A 23,261-nucleotide genomic window follows, 5' to 3' on the forward strand; every position below is an offset into this window, starting at 1 on the left:
TTATAGAATCCACTGGTGTCTACAGGTAAGTACAGATTTGTTGTCTGAGTGTGTACGCTTTATTCATTTTGTTTGTCTTTATATGTGCAACCTAAATGTGTGATGTCTGTTTGTGCCCCCACAGATATCACACAATGTACAACCATTCCAGCAAAGAACACAACACCTACAATGGCCAACATGTACTGAATCCCCCCCAGCCCCAACCTTCCTCTCTGTTCTTCTTTAAATGTTTTGTTCCCCATTGCAAGCTCTTCCATACTTCCCCGCCCTCTTTCCTATATTGCCTCCCTAGATACCAACATCCTTTAAAAACAACTATCCTGATGCTGCCACTCTCCATCCTTTCCTCCATTTTCTCTTCTCCTGTACTGTTATCTTTCCTTGAGGTCCCAGATTTCAGTTTAGGTTCAAGGTAGAAACAGACAGAAAGTCTAAGAAATCCTATTGTCAAAACATTTACTTAGGTTTTATTGTTCCTTGCTTTTTGGTATGTCAACTTCAAATTAATTTCTTAAACTGTAAGAAAGTGGGTTAATAATTGGGAAGGATAGAAGTAATTCACAATTGATAAGAGTAAAAACTGATCAGATTAAACACAGCTTCAATAAATAACACTGGGCTCAACGCCTGGTAGCTATGGCAAAAAGCAGCCAGACCTAACTTAAGAGAGGTCTTTAGGTCCAACACAATTACAAAGTCAAGACATAAAACAGTAAAAAAGATAAACAATTTACAAAAATTGGCAGATTTTTAATTAAAAAAAGGCACAAACATGGTGAAAATCAGTTTAGTGGAACCATTGATATGCATGTAAAATGTTTTAAGGTGAAAAAGTACCAAGAAGCAGCACAGCATCTATGTATTTTTGGTGACCGGTACTTAGGCGTAAGTTGAGGCTGACTGTCAGGCACTGTAGGCTGGCAAAGTCTAGTGGTTTGACCCAAAGATGGATGGGATACTCTGTCAAAGCATGACAGATATTCCATCTACCATATTGCAAGTGCCATAAGCTGCAACTGATGTGTAGTACAGCAGACAAGACATCCACTACAACTGTGACAGAGTAGCCCCTTCACCAAACTCCACATTACGTCTGGTGAGCCTGATAACAAGTTGCTCCTTCTATTCCGAGCCATGCGTAAACCCATGTTTATGCTTGGGTCAGAATTACAAGTTTGAAGGTATTTAACACATCTGATAATTTTCAAATGCATTAAATAACTCAACCTTCTTTACATCTCGGCAGGTCAAACCTTACAAAATTTAATGGGGGGAAAGACATGCAGTGTTTACTGTATCGTGGGCTTTGGTGAGTTAAACACCATAATCTGCATGTTGGTCCCCAATAACTCGTAATAGGTGTTACTTATTGCACCTGATAAATAACGTTTCCATGGTAATGTTATTTATCAGGCACAATAAATAAGACCTGAACTTGTAATCAGGCCCAGAGTTTTTTTCATAGAGCTCAAAATCCACCAAGCACACGATTTCAGTTTAGGAAGGGTTGAGTGACCGGCGGACGAGTTGTGGGAAGACTGCAGTCAGGGCTTCCAAAATGAGAGGAAAATTAGGGAGAAACACTAAAATTCGAAAAATAGCTGAATACTGTCTGCTTAGAGTTGATTTAAAAAAGTTAATGGACAGAAAATATTGACTCAGCAAGTAGTTCATCCTATGGGAAAGAGAAGACCCAAGACCAGAGAAAAGCAAAAGGTAGACGTGATAGTTTTTCCCACAAAGAGCACTTGAAACTGTAATGGGCCAAATTAAGATAAAGGCTGTGGGCCAATCTGGAGCGGAGCCCTTGATGTCAAAGGTAAGAAGGTTGACAAGCATGGACATAGTCAAATGTTACTGATAGGACCAGGAGAATAAGGCCAGAGAACAGCCTGTCATGGTGGATGCCGGTGATGAAACAATGTTTAATAGCAGGGTCCCTCGAGTGAAGTGGAAGGAAGGAGGCCACCAGGGGATGAACAGGCTGTTGTAGAAGCGATAAAGCACAAGGTGATGGGTAGTTGAGTACAAATGAGTCTGCAGCAGGCTTCTTTAGCAAAGGCAGAACAGCAGTTGGAAACGCTGAGAGAAGTTGGCAGTGAACCTGGAGTGGTTAAAAAGGAGTTCAGATAGGCATGAACTCTAGAGTTAGAAGGAGGCAGATATTTAATAATGCAAAGGCGCCAGCAGGCTCAAGTGTAAAAACTACCCTGGCAAGAGTAACTGAAGTGAAGGGGCCAAGGTGGACTGTGAGTGTGTTAGTGGGAGGAAGAAGTGGGGAGAGGGTTGAGAAGTAGTGAGTACCATGAACTGAGTGGAATGGATTGTAACATTTTGGAGGGTTCACAGACATGGGCCATGTTGTTCTGGAGCCTCATGGCCCCCACATCACATACGCAGGGAGATTGCTCACTGTGATGCTGCTGGTCATCGTCCTGGGCTCTCTCTTCATGGTTCGTTGGGAGCAGCCTCTGCCCCCACCCACTGTGACCATGACGTATCTGCAGATCCTCCTTGACCCGATCATCACATATCTTCAGCTGCTGCTTCCTATTGCACTAGGACAGTGATGACGGGCTCTCCTGCCGCAGCTCGTGGTTGGCTTTCTTCTTTCTCTGGTTTTACCACTGGCCTCTACTGCAACAGAGGATGAAGATGGGGGTAGGGGAAGTAGTCACAAGGGAAGTAAACCCTAAATGTTGTTCCTACAACAGAAGACAAAGTAAAAAGATGTAGTGGTCCATGCACCACATCAAAGGGGGGTAGAGGTATTCAAGTGGACCTGTCTCTGACAAGGGGGTCAGCTGTTTGAATTTGGAACTATTTGACTGTTTTACACTGTTTATATGTTCTACTAAGGAATAATCTGTTCGATGTGCTCAGTACTCGGAGGGGTCCTTCTGCTTGCCTCCCTTCTGAGCATTTACAACTTATTCAGGTGAGAGTCTGAACTGGAAAAATAATATCGGTCACTGACATCTAGGCATGTTGCTTCAAGGTTGATCTATAATTACTTATTACTGATATCTTCCAGCTTGATAGGCTTTGAACAGTTGAGCCACTACTTCATTGTAATCAGTGGTCCCTCAGGAGGTTAGCATTTTACAGTTAGTGAATGCTCTCTATATTTAAGGCCTTTGTGATGATCAACCCATTCCTGTGAGGAAGGTCTGGAGCCCCACCACCACGCGGAGGCATTTCCTTCAGCTCATACCTGCTTGAAGGTGATCAGGTACTCTGGGTAAGCCTGGTCATCATGGAACACTACGTACATTGAGGGGTTTCCAACGTTGTCCACCACACTGTCATAGAGATCGTTAGGGTTCTTGCCAGGCCTGGCTGGTGGATCCTTCATGTGTTTTTCACCCTGAGTGTATCTTCCAGCAATCACCTTCACCTGGTACATGAAATGATCTCCTGCAACGGAGTGTCCAATGGAATATTTACAGGAATAACTGGCACAGACTGCAAAATAAACGCCGAAACCAAAGAGTTTTGCTGAAACAGAAAGGACAGAAAGGAGACATCAGAGATTAGAATATTTCAGCCCACGAAACCTATTGTAAAAAAAATAAAATAAATAACTGCGCAGGAAAACGTCTTACGAAAACTACTTGCAAACATGGAAGCTCCATTGGGTAAGTATGGGTGGGTAGTAAAGAGGAGGACAGTAGGCGCACGTACATGAAATCTATGGGTAGTTATGCGAGGAGAGTACAGAGGAGGAAAGAAGGAGCGCGTACATTAAACCTGCGGGTGGCTACAGGAGTAGCGTAAAGAGGAGGAAAGAAGGCGTGCGTACATGAAAACTGTGGGTAGCTACTGGAGGAGAGTAAAGAGGAGGAAAGAAGGCGTGCATACATTAAACCTGTGGGTAGCTACGGGAGGAGAGTAAAGAGGAGGAAAGAAGATGCGCATACATTAAACCTGTGGGTAGCTACTGGAGGAGAGTAAAGAGGAGGAAAGAAGGCGCGTGTACATGAAACCTGTGGGTAGCTACTGGAGGAGAGTAAATAGGAGGAAAGAAGGCTGCGTACATTAAACCTGTGGATAGCTGCTGGAGGAGAGTAAAGAGGAGGAAAGAAGGCGCGCGTACATTAAACCTGTGGTTAGCTACTGGAGGAGAGTAAAGAGGAGGAAAGAAGATGCGCGTGCATTAAACCTGTGGTTAGCTACTGGAGGAAAGTAAAGAGGAGGAAAGAAGGTGTGCGTACATTAAACCTGTGGGTAGCTGCTGGAGGACAGTAAAGAGGAGGAAAAAAGGCACGCGTACATTAAACCTGTGGGTAGCTACTGGAGGAGAGGAAAGAGGAGGAAAGAAGGTGCGCATACATGAAACCTGTGGGTAGCTACTGGAGGAGAGTAAAGAGGAGGAATGAAGGCGCGTGTACATTAAACCTGTGGGTAGCTACAGGAGGAGAGTAAAGAGGAGGAAAGAAGGTGCGCATACATTAAACCTGTGGTTAGCTACTGGAGGAGCGTAAAGAGGAGGAAAGAAGATGCACATACATTAAACCTGTGGGTAGCTACGGGAGGAGAGTAAAGAGGAGGAAAGAAGGTGCGCGTACATTAAACCTGTGGGTAGCTACTGGAGGAGAGTAAAGACGAGGAAAGAAGGCACGCGTACATTAAACCTGTGGGTAGCTACTGGAGGAGAGGAAAGAGGAGGAAAGAAGGTGCGCATACATGAAACCTGTGGGTAGCTACTGGAGGAGAGTAAAGAGGAGGAATGAAGGCGCGTGTACATTAAACCTGTGGGTAGCTACAGGAGGAGAGTAAAGAGGAGGAAAGAAGGTGCGCATACATTAAACCTGTGGTTAGCTACTGGAGGAGCATAAAGTGGAGGAAAGAAGGCGCACGTACATTAAACCTGTGGGTAGCTACTGGAGGAGCGTAAAGTGGAGGAAAGAAGGCGCGCGTACATGAAACCTGTGGGTAGCTACTGGAGGAGCGTGAAGAGGAGGAAAGAAAGCACGCGTATATTAAACCTGTGGGTAGCTACTGGAGGAGAGTAAAGAGGAGGAAAGAAGGTGCGCGTACATTAAACCTTTGGGTAGCTACTGGAGGAGAGTAAAGAAGATGAAAAAAGGCACGCGTACATTAAACCTGTGGGTAGCTACGGGAGGGGAGTAAAAAGGAGGAAAGAAGGCGCGCGTACATTAAACCTGTGGGTAGCTACTGGAGGATCGTAAAGGGGAGGAAAGAAGGCGCACGTACATTAAACCTGTGGGTAGCTACTGGAGGAGAGTAAAGAGGAGGAAAGATGGTGGGCATCCACTAAACCTGTGGGTGGCTGCTGGAGGACAGTAAAGAGGAGGAAAGAAGGTGCGCGTACATTAAACCTGTGGGTAGCTACTGGAGGAGTGTAAAGAGGGGGAAAGAAGGTGCGCGTACATTAAACCTCTGGGTAGCTACTGGAGGAGCGTGAAGAGGAGGAAAGAAGGCGTGCGTACATGAAACCTGTGGGTAGCTACTGAAGGAGCGTAAAGAGGAGGAAAGAAGGTGCGCGAACATTAAGGGCCGTATTTATACTCCGTTTGCGCCGAATTTGCGTCGTTTTTTTCGACGCAAATTCGGCGCTAAACTAACGCCAACTAACGCCATATTTATACTATGGCGTTAGAGGCGTATAGCGCCAAAGTTCCCGGAATGTGCGTCATTTTTTAGCGTGAACCCCTTCCTTGCGTTAATGATATGCAAGGGAGGCGTTCCCGTCTAAAAAATGACTCCCAGGCCTTTACGTGGTATTTATACTCCCGGGCAAAAGAGACGCCCGGGAGTGGGCGTGGCTAAAAACGGCGCATTTGCGCCGCTTTTTAACGCCTGGGTCAGGCATGGCGTTAAGGGACATGTGGGCTCAAAATGAGCCCAGAGTGCCCTCCCCTGCCCCCAGGGACCCCCCCTGCCACCCTTGCCCACCCCAGGAGGACACCCAAGGCTGGAGGGACCCACCCCAGGGACATTCAGGTAAGTTCAGGTAAGTATTTTTTTTTTTTTTTTAATAATTTTTTTTGGCATAGGGGGGCCTGATTTGTGCCCCCCTACATGCCACTATGCCCAATGACCATGCCCAGGGGACAGAAGTCCCCTGGGCATGGCCATTGGGCAAGGGGGCATGACTCCTATCTTTACAATGATAGGAGTCATGTTGATGGGGGATGGGCGTCGAAAATAAATGGCGCAAGTCGGGTTACGATGATTTTTTCGACGTAACCTGACTTGCCCCATTTTAAGACGCCCATGCGCCATTTTCCCCCTACGCCGGCGCTGCCTGGTGTACGTGGTTTTTCTCGCGCACACCAGGCAGCGCCGGTCTGCTTGCGCCGGCTAACGCCATTCAATAAATACGGCGCCCGCATGGCGCTTCAGAATGGCGTTAGCCGGCGCAAAACTTTTTGACGCTAAACTGCGTTAGCGCAGTTTAGCGTCAAAAAGTATAAATATGGGCCTTAACCTGTTGGTAGCTACTGGAGGAGCATAAAGAGGAGGAAAGAAGGGGAGCGTACATTAAACCTGTGGGTAGCTACTGGTGGAGCGTAAAGAGGAGGAAAGAAGGCACGCGTACATGGATCCTTCTGTGGGTAGCTACAGGAGGAGAGTAAACAGGAAGAAAGAAGGCGCGCGTACTACGGGAGGAGAGTAAAGAGGAGGAAAGAAGGCACGCGTACATGAAACCTATGGGTAGCTACTGGAGGAGTGTAAAGAGGAGGAAAGAAGGTGCGCGTACATTAAACCTGTGGGTAGGTACTGGAGGCGAGTAAAGAGGAGGAAAGAAGGCGTGCGTACATGACACCTGTGGGTAGCTACTGGAGGAGAGTAAAGAGGAGGAGAAAAGGTGCGAATACATTAAACCTGTGGGTAGCTACTGGAGGAGCGTAAAGAGGAGGAAAGAAGGTACGCTTACATTAAACCTGTGGGTACCTACTGGAGAAGAGTGCAGAGGAGGAAAGAAGGCGCGCGTACATGAAACCTGTGGGTAGCTACGGGAGGAGAGGAAAGAGGAGGAGAGGAAAGAAGGCACGTGTACATTAAACCTGTGGGTAGCTACGTGAGGAGAGTAAAGAGGAGGAAAGAAGGCACGCGTACATTAAACCTGTAGGAAGCTACTGGAAGAGAGAAAAGAGGAGGAAAGAAGGTGCGCGTACATTAAACCTGTGGGTAGCTACTGGAGGAGCATGAAGAGGAGGAAAGAAGGCACGTACATGAAACCTGTGGGTAGCTACTAGAGGAGAGTAAAGAGGAGGAAAGAAGGTGCGCGTACATGAAACCTGTGGATAGCTACTGGAGGACAGTAAAGTGGAGGAAAGAAGGCGCGCGTACATGAAACCTGTGGGTAGCTACTGGAGGAGCGTAAAGAGGAGGAAAGAAGGCACGCTTACATGAAACCTGTGGGTAGCTACTGGAGGAGAGTAAAGAGTAGGAAAGAAGGTGCGCGTACATTAAACCTGTGGGTAGCTACTGGAGGAGCATAAAGTGGAGGAAAGAAGCCACACGTATATGAAACCTGTGGGTAGCTACTGGAGGAGCATAAACTGGAGGAAAGAAGGCGCGCGTACATGAAACCTGTGGGTAGCTACTGGAGGAACGTAAAGAGGAGGAAAGAAGGCGCGCGTACATGAAACCTGTGGGTAGCTGTTGGAGGAGCATAAAGTGGAGGAAAGAAGGCGCGCGTACATGAAACCTGTGGGTAGCTACTGGAGGAGAGTAAAGAGGAGGAAAGAAGGTGTGTGTACATTAAACCTGTGGGTAGCTACGGGAGGAGAGTGAAGAGGATGAAAGAAGGCGCGCGTACATTAAACCTGTGGGTAGCTACGGGAGGGGACTAAAGAGGAGGAAAGAAGGCGTGCGTACATTAAACCTGTGGGCAGCTACTGGAGGATCGTAAAGAGGAGGAAAGAAGGTGCGGGTATATTAAACCTGTGGGTAGCTACGGGAGGAGAGTAAAGAGGAGGAAAGAAGGTGCGCGTACATTAAACCTGTGGGTAGCTACTGGAGGAGAGTAAAGACGAGGAAAGAAGGCACGCGTACATTAAACCTGTGGGTAGCTACTGGAGGAGAGGAAAGAGGAGGAAAGAAGGTGCGCATACATGAAACCTGTGGGTAGCTACTGGAGGAGAGTAAAGAGGAGGAATGAAGGCGCGTGTACATTAAACCTGTGGGTAGCTACAGGAGGAGAGTAAAGAGGAGGAAAGAAGGTGCGCATACATTAAACCTGTGGTTAGCTACTGGAGGAGCATAAAGTGGAGGAAAGAAGGCGCACGTACATTAAACCTGTGGGTAGCTACTGGAGGAGCGTAAAGTGGAGGAAAGAAGGCACGCGTACATGAAACCTGTGGGTAGCTACTGGAGGAGCTTGAAGAGGAGGAAAGAAAGCACGCGTATATTAAACCTGTGGGTAGCTACTGGAGGAGAGTAAAGAGGAGGAAAGAAGGTGCGCGTACATTAAACCTTTGGGTAGCTACTGGAGGAGAGTAAAGAAGATGAAAAAAGGCACGCGTACATTAAACCTGTGGGTAACTACGGGAGGGGAGTAAAAAGGAGGAAAGAAGGCGCGCGTACATTAAACCTGTGGGTAGCTACTGGAGGATCGTAAAGAGGAGGAAGGAAGGCGCACGTACATTAAACCTGTGGGTAGCTACTGGAGGAGAGTAAAGAGGAGGAAAGATGGTGGGCGTGCACTAAACCTGTGGGTAGCTGCTGGAGGACAGTAAAGAGGAGGAAAGAAGGTGCGCGTACATTAAACCTGTGGGTAGCTACTGGAGGAGTGTAAAGAGGGGGAAAGAAGGTGCGCGTACATTAAACCTCTGGGTAGCTACTGGAGGAGCGTGAAGAGGAGGAAAGAAGGCGTGCGTACATGAAACCTGTGGGTAGCTACTGAAGGAGCGTAAAGAGGAGGAAAGAAGGTGCGCGTACATTAAACCTGTTGGTAGCTACTGGAGGAGCATAAAGAGGAGGAAAGAAGATGAGTGTACATTAAACCTGTGGGTAGCTACTGGTGGAGCGTAAAGAGGAGGAAAGAAAGCACGCGTACATGGATCCTTCTGTGGGTAGCTACAGGAGGAGAGTAAACAGGAAGAAAGAAGGCGCGCGTACTACGGGAGGAGAGTAAAGAGGAGGAAAGAAGGCACGCGTACATGAAACCTATGGGTAGCTACTGGAGGAGTGTAAAGAGGAGGAAAGAAGGTGCGCGTACATTAAACCTGTGGGTAGGTACTGGAGGCGAGTAAAGAGGAGGAAAGAAGGCGTGCGTACATGACACCTGTGGGTAGCTACTGGAGGAGAGTAAAGAGGAGGAGAAAAGGTGCGAATACATTAAACCTGTGGGTAGCTACTGGAGGAGCGTAAAGAGGAGGAAAGAAGGTACGCTTACATTAAACCTGTGGGTACCTACTGGAGAAGAGTACAGAGGAGGAAAGAAGGCGCGCGTACATGAAACCTGTGGGTAGCTACGGGAGGAGAGGAAAGAGGAGGAAAGAAGGCACGTGTACATTAAACCTGTGGGTAGCTACGGGAGGAGAGTAAAGAGGAGGAAAGAAGGCACGCGTACATTAAACCTGTAGGAAGCTACTGGAAGAGAGAAAAGAGGAGGAAAGAAGGTGCGCGTACATTAAACCTGTGGGTAGCTACTGGAGGAGCATGAAGAGGAGGAAAGAAGGCACGTACATGAAACCTGTGGGTAGCTACTAGAGGAGAGTAAAGAGGAGGAAAGAAGGTGCGCGTACATGAAACCTGTGGATAGCTACTGGAGGACAGTAAAGTGGAGGAAAGAAGGCGCGCGTACATGAAACCTGTGGGTAGCTACTGGAGGAGCGTAAAGAGGAGGAAAGAAGGCACGCTTACATGAAACCTGTGGGTAGCTACTGGAGGAGAGTAAAGAGTAGGAAAGAAGGTGCGCGTACATTAAACCTGTGGGTAGCTACTGGAGGAGCATAAAGTGGAGGAAAGAAGGCACACGTATATGAAACCTGTGGGTAGCTACTGGAGGAGCATAAAGTGGAGGAAAGAAGGCGCGCGTACATGAAACCTGTGGGTAGCTACTGGAGGAACGTAAAGAGGAGGAAAGAAGGCGCGCGTACATGAAACCTGTGGGTAGCTGTTGGAGGAGCATAAAGTGGAGGAAAGAAGGCGCGCGTACATGAAACCTGTGGGTAGCTACTGGAGGAGAGTAAAGAGGAGGAAAGAAGGTGTGTGTACATTAAACCTGTGGGTAGCTACGGGAGGAGAGTGAAGAGGAGGAAAGAAGGCGCGCGTACATTAAACCTGTGGGTAGCTACGGGAGGGGACTAAAGAGGAGGAAAGAAGGCGTGTGTACATTAAACCTGTGGGCAGCTACTGGAGGATCGTAAAGAGGAGGAAAGAAGGCGCGGGTATATTAAACCTGTGGGTAGCTACTGGAGGATCGTAAAGAGGAGGAAAGAAGGCGCGCGTACATTAAACCTGTGGGTAGCTACTGGAGGAGAGTAAAGAGGAGAAAAGAAGGTGGGCATACACTAAACCTGTGGGTAGCTACTGGAGGACAGTAAAGAGGAGGAAAGAAGGTGCGCGTACATTAAACCTGTGGGTAGCTACTGGAGGAGCGAAAAGAGGGGGAAAGAAGGTGCACGTACATTAAACCTCTAGGTAGCTACTGGAGGAGCATGAAGAGGAGGAAAGAAGGCGTGCGTACATGAAACCTGTGGGTAGCTACTGAAGGACAGTAAAGAGGAGAAAAAAAGGTGCACGTACATTAAACCTATGGGTAGCTACTGGAGGAGTGTAAAGAGGAGGAAAGAAGATGCACATACATTAAACCTGTGGATAGCTACTGGAGGAGTGTAAAGAGGAGGAATGAAGGCACGCGTACATGAAATCTATGGGTAGCTACAGGAGGAGAGTAAAGAGGAGGCACGAAGGTGCACGTACATGAAACCTGTGGGAAGCTACGGGAGGAGAGTAAAGAGGAGGAAAGAAGGTGCGCGTACATTAAACCTGTGGGTAGCTACTGGAGGAGAGTAAAGACGAGGAAAGAAGGCACGCGTACATTAAACCTGTGGGTAGCTACTGGAGGAGAGGAAAGAGGAGGAAAGAAGGTGCGCATACATGAAACCTGTGGGTAGCTACTGGAGGAGAGCAAAGAGGAGGAAAGATGGCATGCGTACATGAAACCTATGGGTAGCTACTGGAGGAGAGTAAAGAGGAGGAAAGAAGGTGCGCGTAAATGAAACCTGTGGGTAGCTACTGGAGGAGAGTAAAGAGGAGGAAAGAAAGTGCGCGTACATGAAACCTGTGGATAGCTACTGGAGGAGCGTAAAGAGGAGGAAAGAAGGCGTGCGTACATTAAACCTGTGGGTTGCTACTGGAGGAGCGTAAAGAGGAGGAAAGAAGGCGCACGTACATGAAACCTGAGGGTAGCTACTGGAGGAGAGTAAAGAGGAGGAAAGAAGGTGTGCGTACATTAAACCTGTGGGTAGCTACTGGAGGAGCATGAAGAGGAGGAAAGAAGGCGCGTGCATGAAACCTGTGGGTAGCTACTAGAGGAGAGTAAAGAGGAGGAAAGAAGGTGCGCGTACATGAAACCTGTGGATAGCTACTGGAGGAGAGTAAAGTGGAGGAAAGAAGGCGCGCGTACATAAAACCTGTGGGTAGCTACTGGAGGAGCATAAAGAGGAGGAAAGAAAGCGCACGTACATGAAACCTGTGGGTAGCTACTGGAAGAGAGTAAAGAGGAGGAAAGAAGGTGTGCGTACATGAAACCTGTGGGTAGCTACTGGAGCAGCATAAAGTGGAGGAAAGAAGGCACACGTATATGAAACCTGTGGGTAGCTACTGGAGGAGCATAAAGTGGGGGAAAGAAGGCGCGCGTACATGAAACCTGTGGGTAGCTACTGGAGGAGCGTAAAGAGGAGAAAAGAAGGCGCGCGTACATGAAACCTGTGGGTAGCTGTTGGAGGAGCATAAAGTGGAGGAAAGAAGGCGCGCGTACATGAAACCTGTGGGTAGCTACTGGAGGAGAGTAAAGAGGAGGAAAGAAGGTGTGCGTACATTAAACTTGTGGGTAGCTACGGGAGGAGAGTAAAGAGGAGGAAAGAAGGCACGCGTACATTAAACCTGTGGGTAGCTACGGGAGGGGAGTAAAGAGGAGGAAAGAAGGCGTGCGTACATTAAATCTGTGGGTAGCTACTGGAGGATCCTAAAGAGGAGGAAAGGAGATGCGCGTATCTTAAACCTGTGGGTAGCTACTGGAGGATCGTAAAGAGGAGGAAAGAAGGCGCGCGTACATTAAACCTATGGGTAGCTACTGGAGCAGAGTAAAGAGAAGGAAAGAAGGTGGGCGTACACTAAACCTGTGGGTAGCTACTAGAGGACACTAAAAAGGAGGAAAGAAGGTGCCCGTATGTTAAACCTCTGGGTAGCTACTGGAGGAGCGTAAAGAGGGGGAAAGAAGGTGCGCGTACATTAAACCTCTGAGTAGCTACTGGAGGAGCGTGAAGAGGAGGAAAGAAGGCGTGCGTACATGAAACCTGTGGGTAGCTACTGAAGGAGCGTAAAGAGGAGGAAAGAAGGTGCGTGCACATTAAACCTGTGGGTAGCTACTGGAGGAGCGTAAAGAGGAGGAAAGAAGGTGAGCGTACATTAAACGTATTGGTAGCTACTGGAGGAGCGTAAAGAGGAGGAAAGAAGTCACGCGTCCATGAATCCTTCTGTGGGTAGCTACGGGAGGAGAGTAAAGAGGAAGAAAGAAGGTGCGCGTACTACGGGAGGAGAGTAAAGAGGAGGAAAGAAGGCATGCGTACATCATACCTACTGGTAGCTACTGGAGGAGCGTAAAGAGGAGGAAAGAAGGTGTGCGTACATTAAACCTGTGGGTAGATACTGGAGGCGCATAAAGAGGAGGAAAGAAGGCGTGCGTACATGACACCTGTGGGTAGCTACTGGAGGAGAGTAAAGAGGAGGAGAGAAGGTGCGAGTACATTAACCCAGTGGGTAGCTACTGGAGGAGCGTAAAGAGGAGGAAAGAAGGCACGCGTACATGAAACCAGTGGGTAGCTACAGGAGGAGAGTAAAGAGGAGGAAAGAAGGCACGTGTACATTAAACCTGTGGGTAGCTACGGGAGGAGAGCAAAGAGGAGGAAAGAAGGCACGCGTACATTAAACCTGTGGGTAGCTCCTGGAGGAGAGTAAAGACGAGGAAAGAAGGTGCGTGTACATTAAACCTGTGGGTAGCTACTGGAGGAGCGTAAAGAGGAGGAAAGAAGGTACACGTACATTAAACCTGTGGGTAGCTAATGGAGGATCGTAAAGAGGGGGAAAGAAGGTGTGCGTATATTAAACTTGTGGTAGCTACTATAGAAGCGTAAAGAGGAGGAAAGAACGTACATGAAACCTGTGGGCTGCTACTGGAGGAGTGTAAAGAGGAGGAAAGAAGGCGCGCGTGCGTGAAACCTATGGGTAGCTGTTGGAGGAGCATAAAGTGGAGGAAAAAAGGCATGGGTACATGAAACCTGTGGGTATCTACTGGAGGAGAGTAAAGAGGAGCAAAGAAGGTGTGCGTACATTAAACCTGTGGGTAGCTACGGGAGGAGAGTAAAGAGGAGGAAAGAAGGCGCGCGTACATTAAACCTGTGGGTAGCTATGGGAGGGGAGTAAAGAGGAGGAAAGAAGGTGTGCATAGATTAAACCTGTGGGTAGCTATGGGAGGGGAGTAAAGAGGAGGAAAGAAGGTGTGCATAGATTAAACCTGTGGGTAGCTACTGGAGGATCGTAAAGAGGAGGAAAGGACGTGTGCGTCTATTAAACCTGTGGGTAGCTACTGGAGGAGAGTAAAGAGGAGGAAAGAAGGTGGGCGTACACTAAACCTGTGGGCAGCTACTGGAGGACAGTAGAGAGGAGAAAAGAAGGTGCGCGTATATTAAACCTCTGGGTAGCTACTGGAGGAGCGTAAAGAGGGGTTAAGAAGGTGTGCGTACATTAAACCTCTGGGTAGCTACTGGAGGAGCGTGAACAGGAGGAAAGAAGGCGTGCGTACATGAAACCTGTGGGAAGCTACTGAAGGAGCGTAAAGAGGAGGAAAGAAGGTGCGCGTACATTAAACCTGTGGGTAGCTACTGGAGGAGCGTAAAGAGGAGGAAAGAAGGTGAGCGTACATTAAACGTGTGGGTAGCTACTGGAGGAGCGTAAAGAGGAGGAAAGAAGTCACGTGTGCATGAATCCTTCTGTGGGTAGCTACGGGAGGAGAGTAAAGAGGAAGAAAGAAGGTGCGCGTACTACAGGAGGAGAGTAAAGAGGAGGAAAGAAGGCATGCGTATATCAAACCTATGGGTAGCTACTGGAGGAGCGTAAAGAAGAGGAAATAAGGTGTGCGTACTTTAAACCTATGGGTAGATACTGGAGGCGCGTAAAGAGGAGGAAAGAAGGCGTGCGTACATGACACCTGTGCGTAGCTACTGGAGGAGAGTAAAGAGGAGGAGAGAAGGTGCGAGTACATTAACCCGGTGGGTAGCTACTGGAGGAGCGTAAAGAGGAGGAAAGAAGGTGCGCGTACATTAAACCTGTGGGTAGCTACTGGAGGAGAGTACAGAGGAGGAAAGAAGGCACGTGTACATGAAACCTGTGGGTAGCTACGGGAGGAGAGTAAAGAGGAGGAAAGAAGGCACGTGTCCATTAAACCTGTGGGTAGCTACGGGAGGAGAGCAAAGAAGAGGAAAGAAGGCAAGCGTACATTAAACCTGTGGGTAGCTCCTGGAGGAGAGTAAAGAGGAGGAAAGAAGGTGCGTGTACATTAAACCTGTGGGTAGCTACTGGAATGCGTAAAGAGGAGGAAAGAAGGTGTGCGTACATTAAAACTGTGGGTAGCTACTGGAGGAGCGTAAAGAGGAGGAAAGAAGGTACACGTACATTAAACCTGTGGGTAGCTAATGGAGGAGCGTAAAGAGGGGGAAAGAAGGTGTGCGTATATTAAACCTGTGGTAGCTACTATAGAAGCGTAAAGAGAAGGAAAGAAGGCGAACGTACATTAAACCTGTGGGTAGCTACTGGAGGAGAGTAAAGACGAGGAAAGAAGGTACGCTTACATTAAACCTGTGGGTAGCTACTGGAGGAGAGGAAAGAGGAGGAAAGAAGGTGCGCATAAATGAAACCTGTGGGTAGCTGTTGGAGGAGCATAAAGTGGAGGAAAAAAGGCGCGCGTACATGAAACCTGTGGGTAGCTACTGGAGGAGAGTAAAGAGGAGGAAAGAAGGTGTGCGTACATTAAACTTGTGGGTAGCTACGGGAGGAGAGTAAAGAGGAGGAAAGAAGGCGCGCGTACATTAAACCTGTGGGTAGCTACGGGAGGGGAGTAAAGAGGAGGAAAGAAGGCGTGCGTACATTAAATCTGTGGGTAGCTACTGGAGGATCCTAAAGAGGAGGAAAGGAGATGCGCGTATCTTAAACCTGTGGGTAGCTACTGGAGGATCGTAAAGAGGAGGAAAGAAGGCGCGCGTACATTAAACCTATGGGTAGCTACTGGAGGAGAGTAAAGAGAAGGAAAGAAGGTGGGCGTACACTAAACCTGTGGGTAGCTACTAGAGGACACTAAAAAGGAGGAAAGAAGGTGCCCGTATATTAAACCTCTGGGTAGCTACTGGAGGAGCGTAAAGAGGGGGAAAGAAGGTGCGCGTACATTAAACCTCTGAGTAGCTACTGGAGGAGCGTGAAGAGGAGGAAAGAAGGCGTGCGTACATGAAACCTGTGGGTAGCTACTGAAGGAGCGTAAAGAGGAGGAAAGAAGGTGCGTGCACATTAAACCTGTGGGTAGCTACTGGAGGAGCGTAAAGAGGAGGAAAGAAGGTGAGCGTACATTAAACGTATTGGTAGCTACTGGAGGAGCGTAAAGAGGAGGAAAGAAGTCACGCGTCCATGAATCCTTCTGTGGGTAGCTACGGGAGGAGAGTAAAGAGGAAGAAAGAAGGTGTGCGTACTACGGGAGGAGAGTAAAGAGGAGGAAAGAAGGCATGCGTACATCATACCTATTGGTAGCTACTGGAGGAGCGTAAAGAGGAGGAAAGAAGGTGGGCGTACATTAAACCTGTGGGTAGATACTGGAGGCGCATAAAGAGGAGGAAAGAAGGCGTGCGTACATGACACCTGTGGGTAGCTACTGGAGGAGAGTAAAGAGGAGGAGAGAAGGTGCGAGTACATTAACCCAGTGGGTAGCTACTGGAGGAGCGTAAAGAGGAGGAAAGAAGGCACGCGTACATGAAACCAGTGGGTAGCTACAGGAGGAGAGTAAAGAGGAGGAAAGAAGGCACGTGTACATTAAACCTGTGGGTAGCTACGGGAGAAGAGCAAAGAGGAGGAAAGAAGGCACGCGTACATTAAACCTGTGGGTAGCTCCTGGAGGAGAGTAAAGACGAGGAAAGAAGGTGCGTGTACATTAAACCTGTGGGTAGCTACTGGAGGAGCGTAAAGAGGAGGAAAGAAGGTGCGCGTACATTAAACCTGTGGGTAGCTACTGGAGGAGCGTAAAGAGGAGGAAAGAAGGTACACGTACATTAAACCTGTGGGTAGCTAATGGAGGATCGTAAAGAGGGGGAAAGAAGGTGTGCGTATATTAAACTTGTGGTAGCTACTATAGAAGCGTAAAGAGGAGGAAAGAACGTACATGAAACCTGTGGGCAGCTACTGGAGGAGTGTAAAGAGGAGGAAAGAAGGCGCACGTGCGTGAAACCTATGGGTAGCTGTTGGAGGAGCATAAAGTGGAGGAAAAAAGGCACGGGTACATGAAACCTGTGGGTATCTACTGGAGGAGAGTAAAGAGGAGCAAAGAAGGTGTGCGTACATTAAACCTGTGGGTAGCTACGGGAGGAGAGTAAAGAGGAGGAAAGAAGGCGCGCGTACATTAAACCTGTGGGTAGCTATGGGAGGGGAGTAAAGAGGAGGAAAGAAGGTGTGCATAGATTAAACCTGTGGGTAGCTATGGGAGGGGAGTAAAGAGGAGGAAAGAAGGTGTGCATAGATTAAACCTGTGGGTAGCTACTGGAGGATCGTAAAGAGGAGGAAAGGACGTGCGCGTCTATTAAACCTGTGGGTAGCTACTGGAGGAGAATAAAGAGGAGGAAAGAAGGTGGGCGTACACTAAACCTGTGGGCAGCTACTGGAGGACAGTAGAGAGGAGAAAAGAAGGTGCGCGTATATTAAACCTCTGGGTAGCTACTGGAGGAGCGTAAAGAGGGGTTAAGAAGGTGCGCGTACATTAAACCTCTGGGTAGCTACTGGAGGAGCGTGAAGAGGAGGAAAGAAGGCGTGCGTACATGAAACCTGTGGGTAGCTACTGAAGGAGCGTAAAGAGGAGGAAAGAAGGTGCGCGTACATTAAACCTGTGGGTAGCTACTGGAGGAGCGTAAAGAGGAGGAAAGAAGGTGAGCGTACATTAAACGTGTGGGTAGCTACTGGAGGAGCGTAAAGAGGAGGAAAGAAGTCACGTCTGCATGAATCCTTCTGTGGGTAGCTACGGGAGGAGAGTAAAGAGGAAGAAAGAAGGTGCGCGTACTACAGGAGGAGAGTAAAGAGGAGGAAAGAAGGCATGCGTACATCAAACCTATGGGTAGCTACTGGAGGAGCGTAAAGAAGAGGAAATAAGGTGTGCGTACTTTAAACCTATGGGTAGATACTGGAGGCGCGTAAAGAGGAGGAAAGAAGGCGTGCGTACATGACACCTGTGCGTAGCTACTAGAGGAGAGTAAAGAGGAGGAGAGAAGGTGCGAGTACATTAACCCGGTGGGTAGCTACTGGAGGAGCGTAAAGAGGAGGAAAGAAGGTGCGCGTACATTAAACCTGTGGGTAGCTACTGGAGGAGAGTACAGAGGAGGAAAGAAGGCACGTGTACATGAAACCTGTGGGTAGCTACGGGAGGAGAGTAAAGAGGAGGAAAGAAGGCACGTGTCCATTGAACCTGTGGGTAGCTACGGGAGGAGAGCAAAGAAGAGGAAAGAAGGCAAGCGTACATTAAACCTGTGGGTAGCTCCTGGAGGAGAGTAAAGAGGAGGAAAGAAGGTGCGTGTACATTAAACCTGTGGGTAGCTACTGGAATGCGTAAAGAGGAGGAAAGAAGGTGTGCGTACATTAAAACTGTGGGTAGCTACTGGAGGAGCGTAAAGAGGAGGAAAGAAGGTACACGTACATTAAACCTGTGGGTAGCTAATGGAGGAGCGTAAAGAGGGGGAAAGAAGGTGTGCGTATATTAAACCTGTGGTAGCTACTATAGAAGCGTAAAGAGGAGGAAAGAAGGCGAACGTACATTAAACCTGTGGGTAGCTACTGGAGGAGAGTAAAGACGAGGAAAGAAGGTACGCTTACATTAAACCTGTGGGTAGCTACTGGAGGAGAGGAAAGAGGAGGAAAGAAGGTGCGCATAAATGAAACCTGTGGGTAGCTACTGGAGGAGAGCAAAGAGGAGGAAAGATGGCATGCGTACATGAAACCTATGGGTAGCTAGTGGAGGAGAGTAAAGAGGAGGAAAGAAGGTGCGCGTAAATGAAACCTGTGGGTAGCTACTGGAGGAGAGTAAAGAGGAGGAAAGAAAGTGCGCGTACATGAAACCTGTGGATAGCTACTGGAGGAGCGTAAAGAGGAGGAAAGAAGGCGTGCGTACATTAAACCTGTGGGTAGCTACTGGAGGAGCGTAAAGAGGAGGAAAGAAGGCGCACGTACATGAAACCTGCAGGTAGCTACTGGAGGAGAGTAAAGAGGAGGAAAGAAGGTGCGCGTACATTAAACCTGTGGGTAGCTACTGGAGGAGCATGAAGAGGAGGAAAGAAGGCGCGTACATAAAACCTGTGGGTAGCTACTGGAGGAGCATAAAGAGGAGGAAAGAAGGCGCACGTACATGAAACCTGTGGGTAGCTACTGGAGGAGAGTAAAGAGGAGGAAAGAAGGTGCGCGTACATTAAACCTGTGGGTAGCTACTGGAGGAGCATAAAGTGGAGGAAAGAAGGCAACCATATATGAAACCTGTGGGTAGCTACTGGAGGAGTATAAAGTGCAGGAAAGAAGGCGCGCGTACAGGAAACCTGTGGGTAGCTACTGGAGGAGCGTAAAGAGGAGGAAAGAAGGCGCGCGTACATGAAACCTGTGGGTAGCTGTTGGAGGAGCATAAAGTGGAGGAAAAAAGGCGCGCGTACATGAAACCTGTGGGTAGCTACTGGAGGAGAGTAAAGAGGAGGAAAGAAGGCGCGCGTACATTAAACCTGTGGGTAGCTACGGGAGGGGAGTAAAGAGGAGGAAAGAAGGCGTGCGTACATTAAACCTGTGGGTAGCTACGGGAGGATCGTAAAGAGGAGGAAAGGAGATGCGTGTATGTTAAACCTGTGGGTAGCTACTGGAGGATCGTAAAGAGGAGGAAAGAAGGCGCGCGTACATTAAACCTGTGCGTAGCTACTGGAGGAGAGTAAAGAGAAGGAAAGAAGGTGGGCGTACACTAAACCTGTGGGTAGCTACTGGAGGACACTAAAGAGGAGGAAAGAAGGTGCCCGTATATTAAACCTCTGGGTAGCTACTGGAGGAGCGTAAAGAGGTGGAAAGAAGGTGCGCGTACATTAAACCTCTGGGTAGCTACTGGAGGAGCGTGAAGAGGAGGAAAGAAGGCGTGGGTACATGAAACCTGTGGGTAGCTACTGAAGGAGCATAAAGAGGAGGAAAGACGGTGCGTGTACATTAAACCTGTGGGTAGCTACTGGAGGAGCGTAAAGAGGAGGAAAGAAGGTGAGCGTACATTAAGCGTATTGGTAGCTACTGGAGGAGTGTAAAGAGGAGGAAAGAAGGTGTGCGTACATTAAACCTGTGGGTAGATACTGGAGGCGCATAAAGTGGAGGAAAGAACGCGTGCGTACATGACACCTGTGGGTAGATACTGGAGGCGCATAAAGTGGAGGAAAGAAGTCACGCGTCCATGAATCCTTCTGTGGGTAGCTACGGGAGGAGAGTAAAGAGGAAGAAAGAAGGTGCGCGTACTACGGGAGGAGAGTAAAGAGGAGGAAAGAAGGCATGCGTACATCAAACCTATGGGTAGCTACTGGAGGAGCGTAAAGAGGAGGAAAGAAGGTGTGCGTACATTAAACCTGTGGGTAGATACTGGAGGCGCATAAAGTGGAGGAAAGAAGGCGTGCGTACATGACACCTGTGGGTAGCTACTGGAGGAGAGTAAAGAGGAGGAGAGAGGGTGCGAGTACATTAACCCAGTGGGAAGCTACTGGAGGAGCGTAAATAGGAGGAAAGAAGGCACGCGTACATGAAACCTGTGGGTAGCTACGGGAGGAGAGTAAAGAGGAGGAAAGAAGGCACGTGTACATTAAACCTGTGGGTAGCTACGGGAGGAGAGCAAAGAGGAGGAAAGAAGGCACGCGTACATTAAACCTGTGGGTAGCTCCTGGAGGAGAGTAAAGAGGAGGAAAGAAGGTGCATGCACATTAAACCTGTGGGTAGCTACTGGAGGAGCGTAAAGAGGAGGAAAGAAGGTGCGTGTACATTAAACCTGTGGGTAGCTACTGGAGGAGCGTAAAGAGGAGAAAAGAAGGTACACGTACATTAAACCTGTGGGTAGCTAATGGAGGATCGTAAAGAGGGGGAAAGAAGGTGTGCGTATATTAAACCTGTGGTAGCTACTATAGAAGCGTAAAGAGGAGGAAAGAAGGCGAACGTACATGAAACCTGTGGGCAGCTACTGGAGGAGTGTAAAGAGGAGGAAAGAAGGCGTCTGTGCGTGAAACCTATGGGTAGCTACTGGAGGAGCGTAAAGAGGAGGAAAGAAGGTGCGTGTGCATGAAACCTTCTGAGGGCAGCAACGAGAGGAGAGTATAGAGGAGGAAAGAAGGTGAGCGTAAATTAAAATTGTGGGTAGCTACTGGAGAAACGTAAAGAGGAGGAAAGAAGGTGCGCGTACATTAAACCTGTGGGTAGCTATGGAAGGAGAGTAAAGAGGATGAAAGAAGGCGTGCGTACATGAAACCTACGGGTAGCTACTGGAGGAGCGTAAAGAGGAGGAAAGAAGGCGTGCGTGCATGAAACCTGTGGGTATCTACTGGAGGAGCGTAAAGAGGAGGAAAGAAGGCGCGCGTACATGAAACCTATGGGTAGCTACGGGAGGAGAGTAAAGAGGAGGAAAGAAGGTGTGCGTACATTAAACCTGTGGGTAGCTACTGGAGGAGAGTAAAGAGGAGGAAAGAAGGTGCACGTATATGAAACCTGTGGGTAGCTACGGGAGGAGAGTAAAGAGGAGGAAAGAAGGTGTGCGTACATTAAACCTGTGCATAGCTACTGGAGGAGCATAAAGAGGAGGAAAAAAGGCGCAAGTACATTAAACCTGTGGGTAGCTACTGGAGGAGAATAAAGAGGAGGAAAGAAGGTGGGCGTACACTAAACCTGTGGGCAGCTACTGGAGGACAGTAGAGAGGAGAAAAGAAGGTGCGCGTATATTAAACCTCTGGGTAGCTACTGGAGGAGCGTAAAGAGGGGTTAAGAAGGTGCGCGTACATTAAACCTCTGGGTAGCTACTGGAGGAGCGTGAAGAGGAGGAAAGAAGGCGTGCGTACATGAAACCTGTGGGTAGCTACTGAAGGAGCGTAAAGAGGAGGAAAGAAGGTGCGCGTACATTAAACCTGTGGGTAGCTACTGGAGGAGCGTAAAGAGGAGGAAAGAAGGTGAGCGTACATTAAACGTGTGGGTAGCTACTGGAGGAGCGTAAAGAGGAGGAAAGAAGTCACGTCTGCATGAATCCTTCTGTGGGTAGCTACGGGAGGAGAGTAAAGAGGAAGAAAGAAGGTGCGCGTACTACAGGAGGAGAGTAAAGAGGAGGAAAGAAGGCATGCGTACATCAAACCTATGGGTAGCTACTGGAGGAGCGTAAAGAAGAGGAAATAAGGTGTGCGTACTTTAAACCTATGGGTAGATACTGGAGGCGCGTAAAGAGGAGGAAAGAAGGCGTGCGTACATGACACCTGTGCGTAGCTACTAGAGGAGAGTAAAGAGGAGGAGAGAAGGTGCGAGTACATTAACCCGGTGGGTAGCTACTGGAGGAGCGTAAAGAGGAGGAAAGAAGGTGCGCGTACATTAAACCTGTGGGTAGCTACTGGAGGAGAGTACAGAGGAGGAAAGAAGGCACGTGTACATGAAACCTGTGGGTAGCTACGGGAGGAGAGTAAAGAGGAGGAAAGAAGGCACGTGTCCATTGAACCTGTGGGTAGCTACGGGAGGAGAGCAAAGAAGAGGAAAGAAGGCAAGCGTACATTAAACCTGTGGGTAGCTCCTGGAGGAGAGTAAAGAGGAGGAAAGAAGGTGCGTGTACATTAAACCTGTGGGTAGCTACTGGAATGCGTAAAGAGGAGGAAAGAAGGTGTGCGTACATTAAAACTGTGGGTAGCTACTGGAGGAGCGTAAAGAGGAGGAAAGAAGGTACACGTACATTAAACCTGTGGGTAGCTAATGGAGGAGCGTAAAGAGGGGGAAAGAAGGTGTGCGTATATTAAACCTGTGGTAGCTACTATAGAAGCGTAAAGAGGAGGAAAGAAGGCGAACGTACATTAAACCTGTGGGTAGCTACTGGAGGAGAGTAAAGACGAGGAAAGAAGGTACGCTTACATTAAACCTGTGGGTAGCTACTGGAGGAGAGGAAAGAGGAGGAAAGAAGGTGCGCATAAATGAAACCTGTGGGTAGCTACTGGAGGAGAGCAAAGAGGAGGAAAGATGGCATGCGTACATGAAACCTATGGGTAGCTAGTGGAGGAGAGTAAAGAGGAGGAAAGAAGGTGCGCGTAAATGAAACCTGTGGGTAGCTACTGGAGGAGAGTAAAGAGGAGGAAAGAAAGTGCGCGTACATGAAACCTGTGGATAGCTACTGGAGGAGCGTAAAGAGGAGGAAAGAAGGCGTGCGTACATTAAACCTGTGGGTAGCTACTGGAGGAGCGTAAAGAGGAGGAAAGAAGGCGCACGTACATGAAACCTGCAGGTAGCTACTGGAGGAGAGTAAAGAGGAGGAAAGAAGGTGCGCGTACATTAAACCTGTGGGTAGCTACTGGAGGAGCATGAAGAGGAGGAAAGAAGGCGCGTACATAAAACCTGTGGGTAGCTACTGGAGGAGCATAAAGAGGAGGAAAGAAGGCGCACGTACATGAAACCTGTGGGTAGCTACTGGAGGAGAGTAAAGAGGAGGAAAGAAGGTGCGCGTACATTAAACCTGTGGGTAGCTACTGGAGGAGCATAAAGTGGAGGAAAGAAGGCAACCATATATGAAACCTGTGGGTAGCTAC

The 23,261-nt window shown here is 48.6% G+C and overlaps 1 protein-coding gene across 1 annotated transcript in view; it reads right to left on the reverse strand.

Annotated features, from left to right (window-relative positions):
- Window positions 1–468: 468 nt before the first annotated feature.
- LOC138282944 (protein mono-ADP-ribosyltransferase PARP14-like) overlaps window positions 469–23,261 on the reverse strand; it is a 570,373-nt gene continuing 547,580 nt past the window's right edge. Inside the window, exon 12 of the mRNA XM_069221010.1 lies at window positions 469–3,501. Coding sequence (XP_069077111.1) covers window positions 3,212–3,501 — 290 coding nt within the window. The 3' untranslated portion in view covers window positions 469–3,211. The remainder of the gene's footprint in view (window positions 3,502–23,261) is intronic.

This window comes from Pleurodeles waltl, chromosome 2_2, assembly GCF_031143425.1.
Source record: "Pleurodeles waltl isolate 20211129_DDA chromosome 2_2, aPleWal1.hap1.20221129, whole genome shotgun sequence".
NCBI classification, from domain to species: Eukaryota; Metazoa; Chordata; class Amphibia; order Caudata; family Salamandridae; genus Pleurodeles; species Pleurodeles waltl.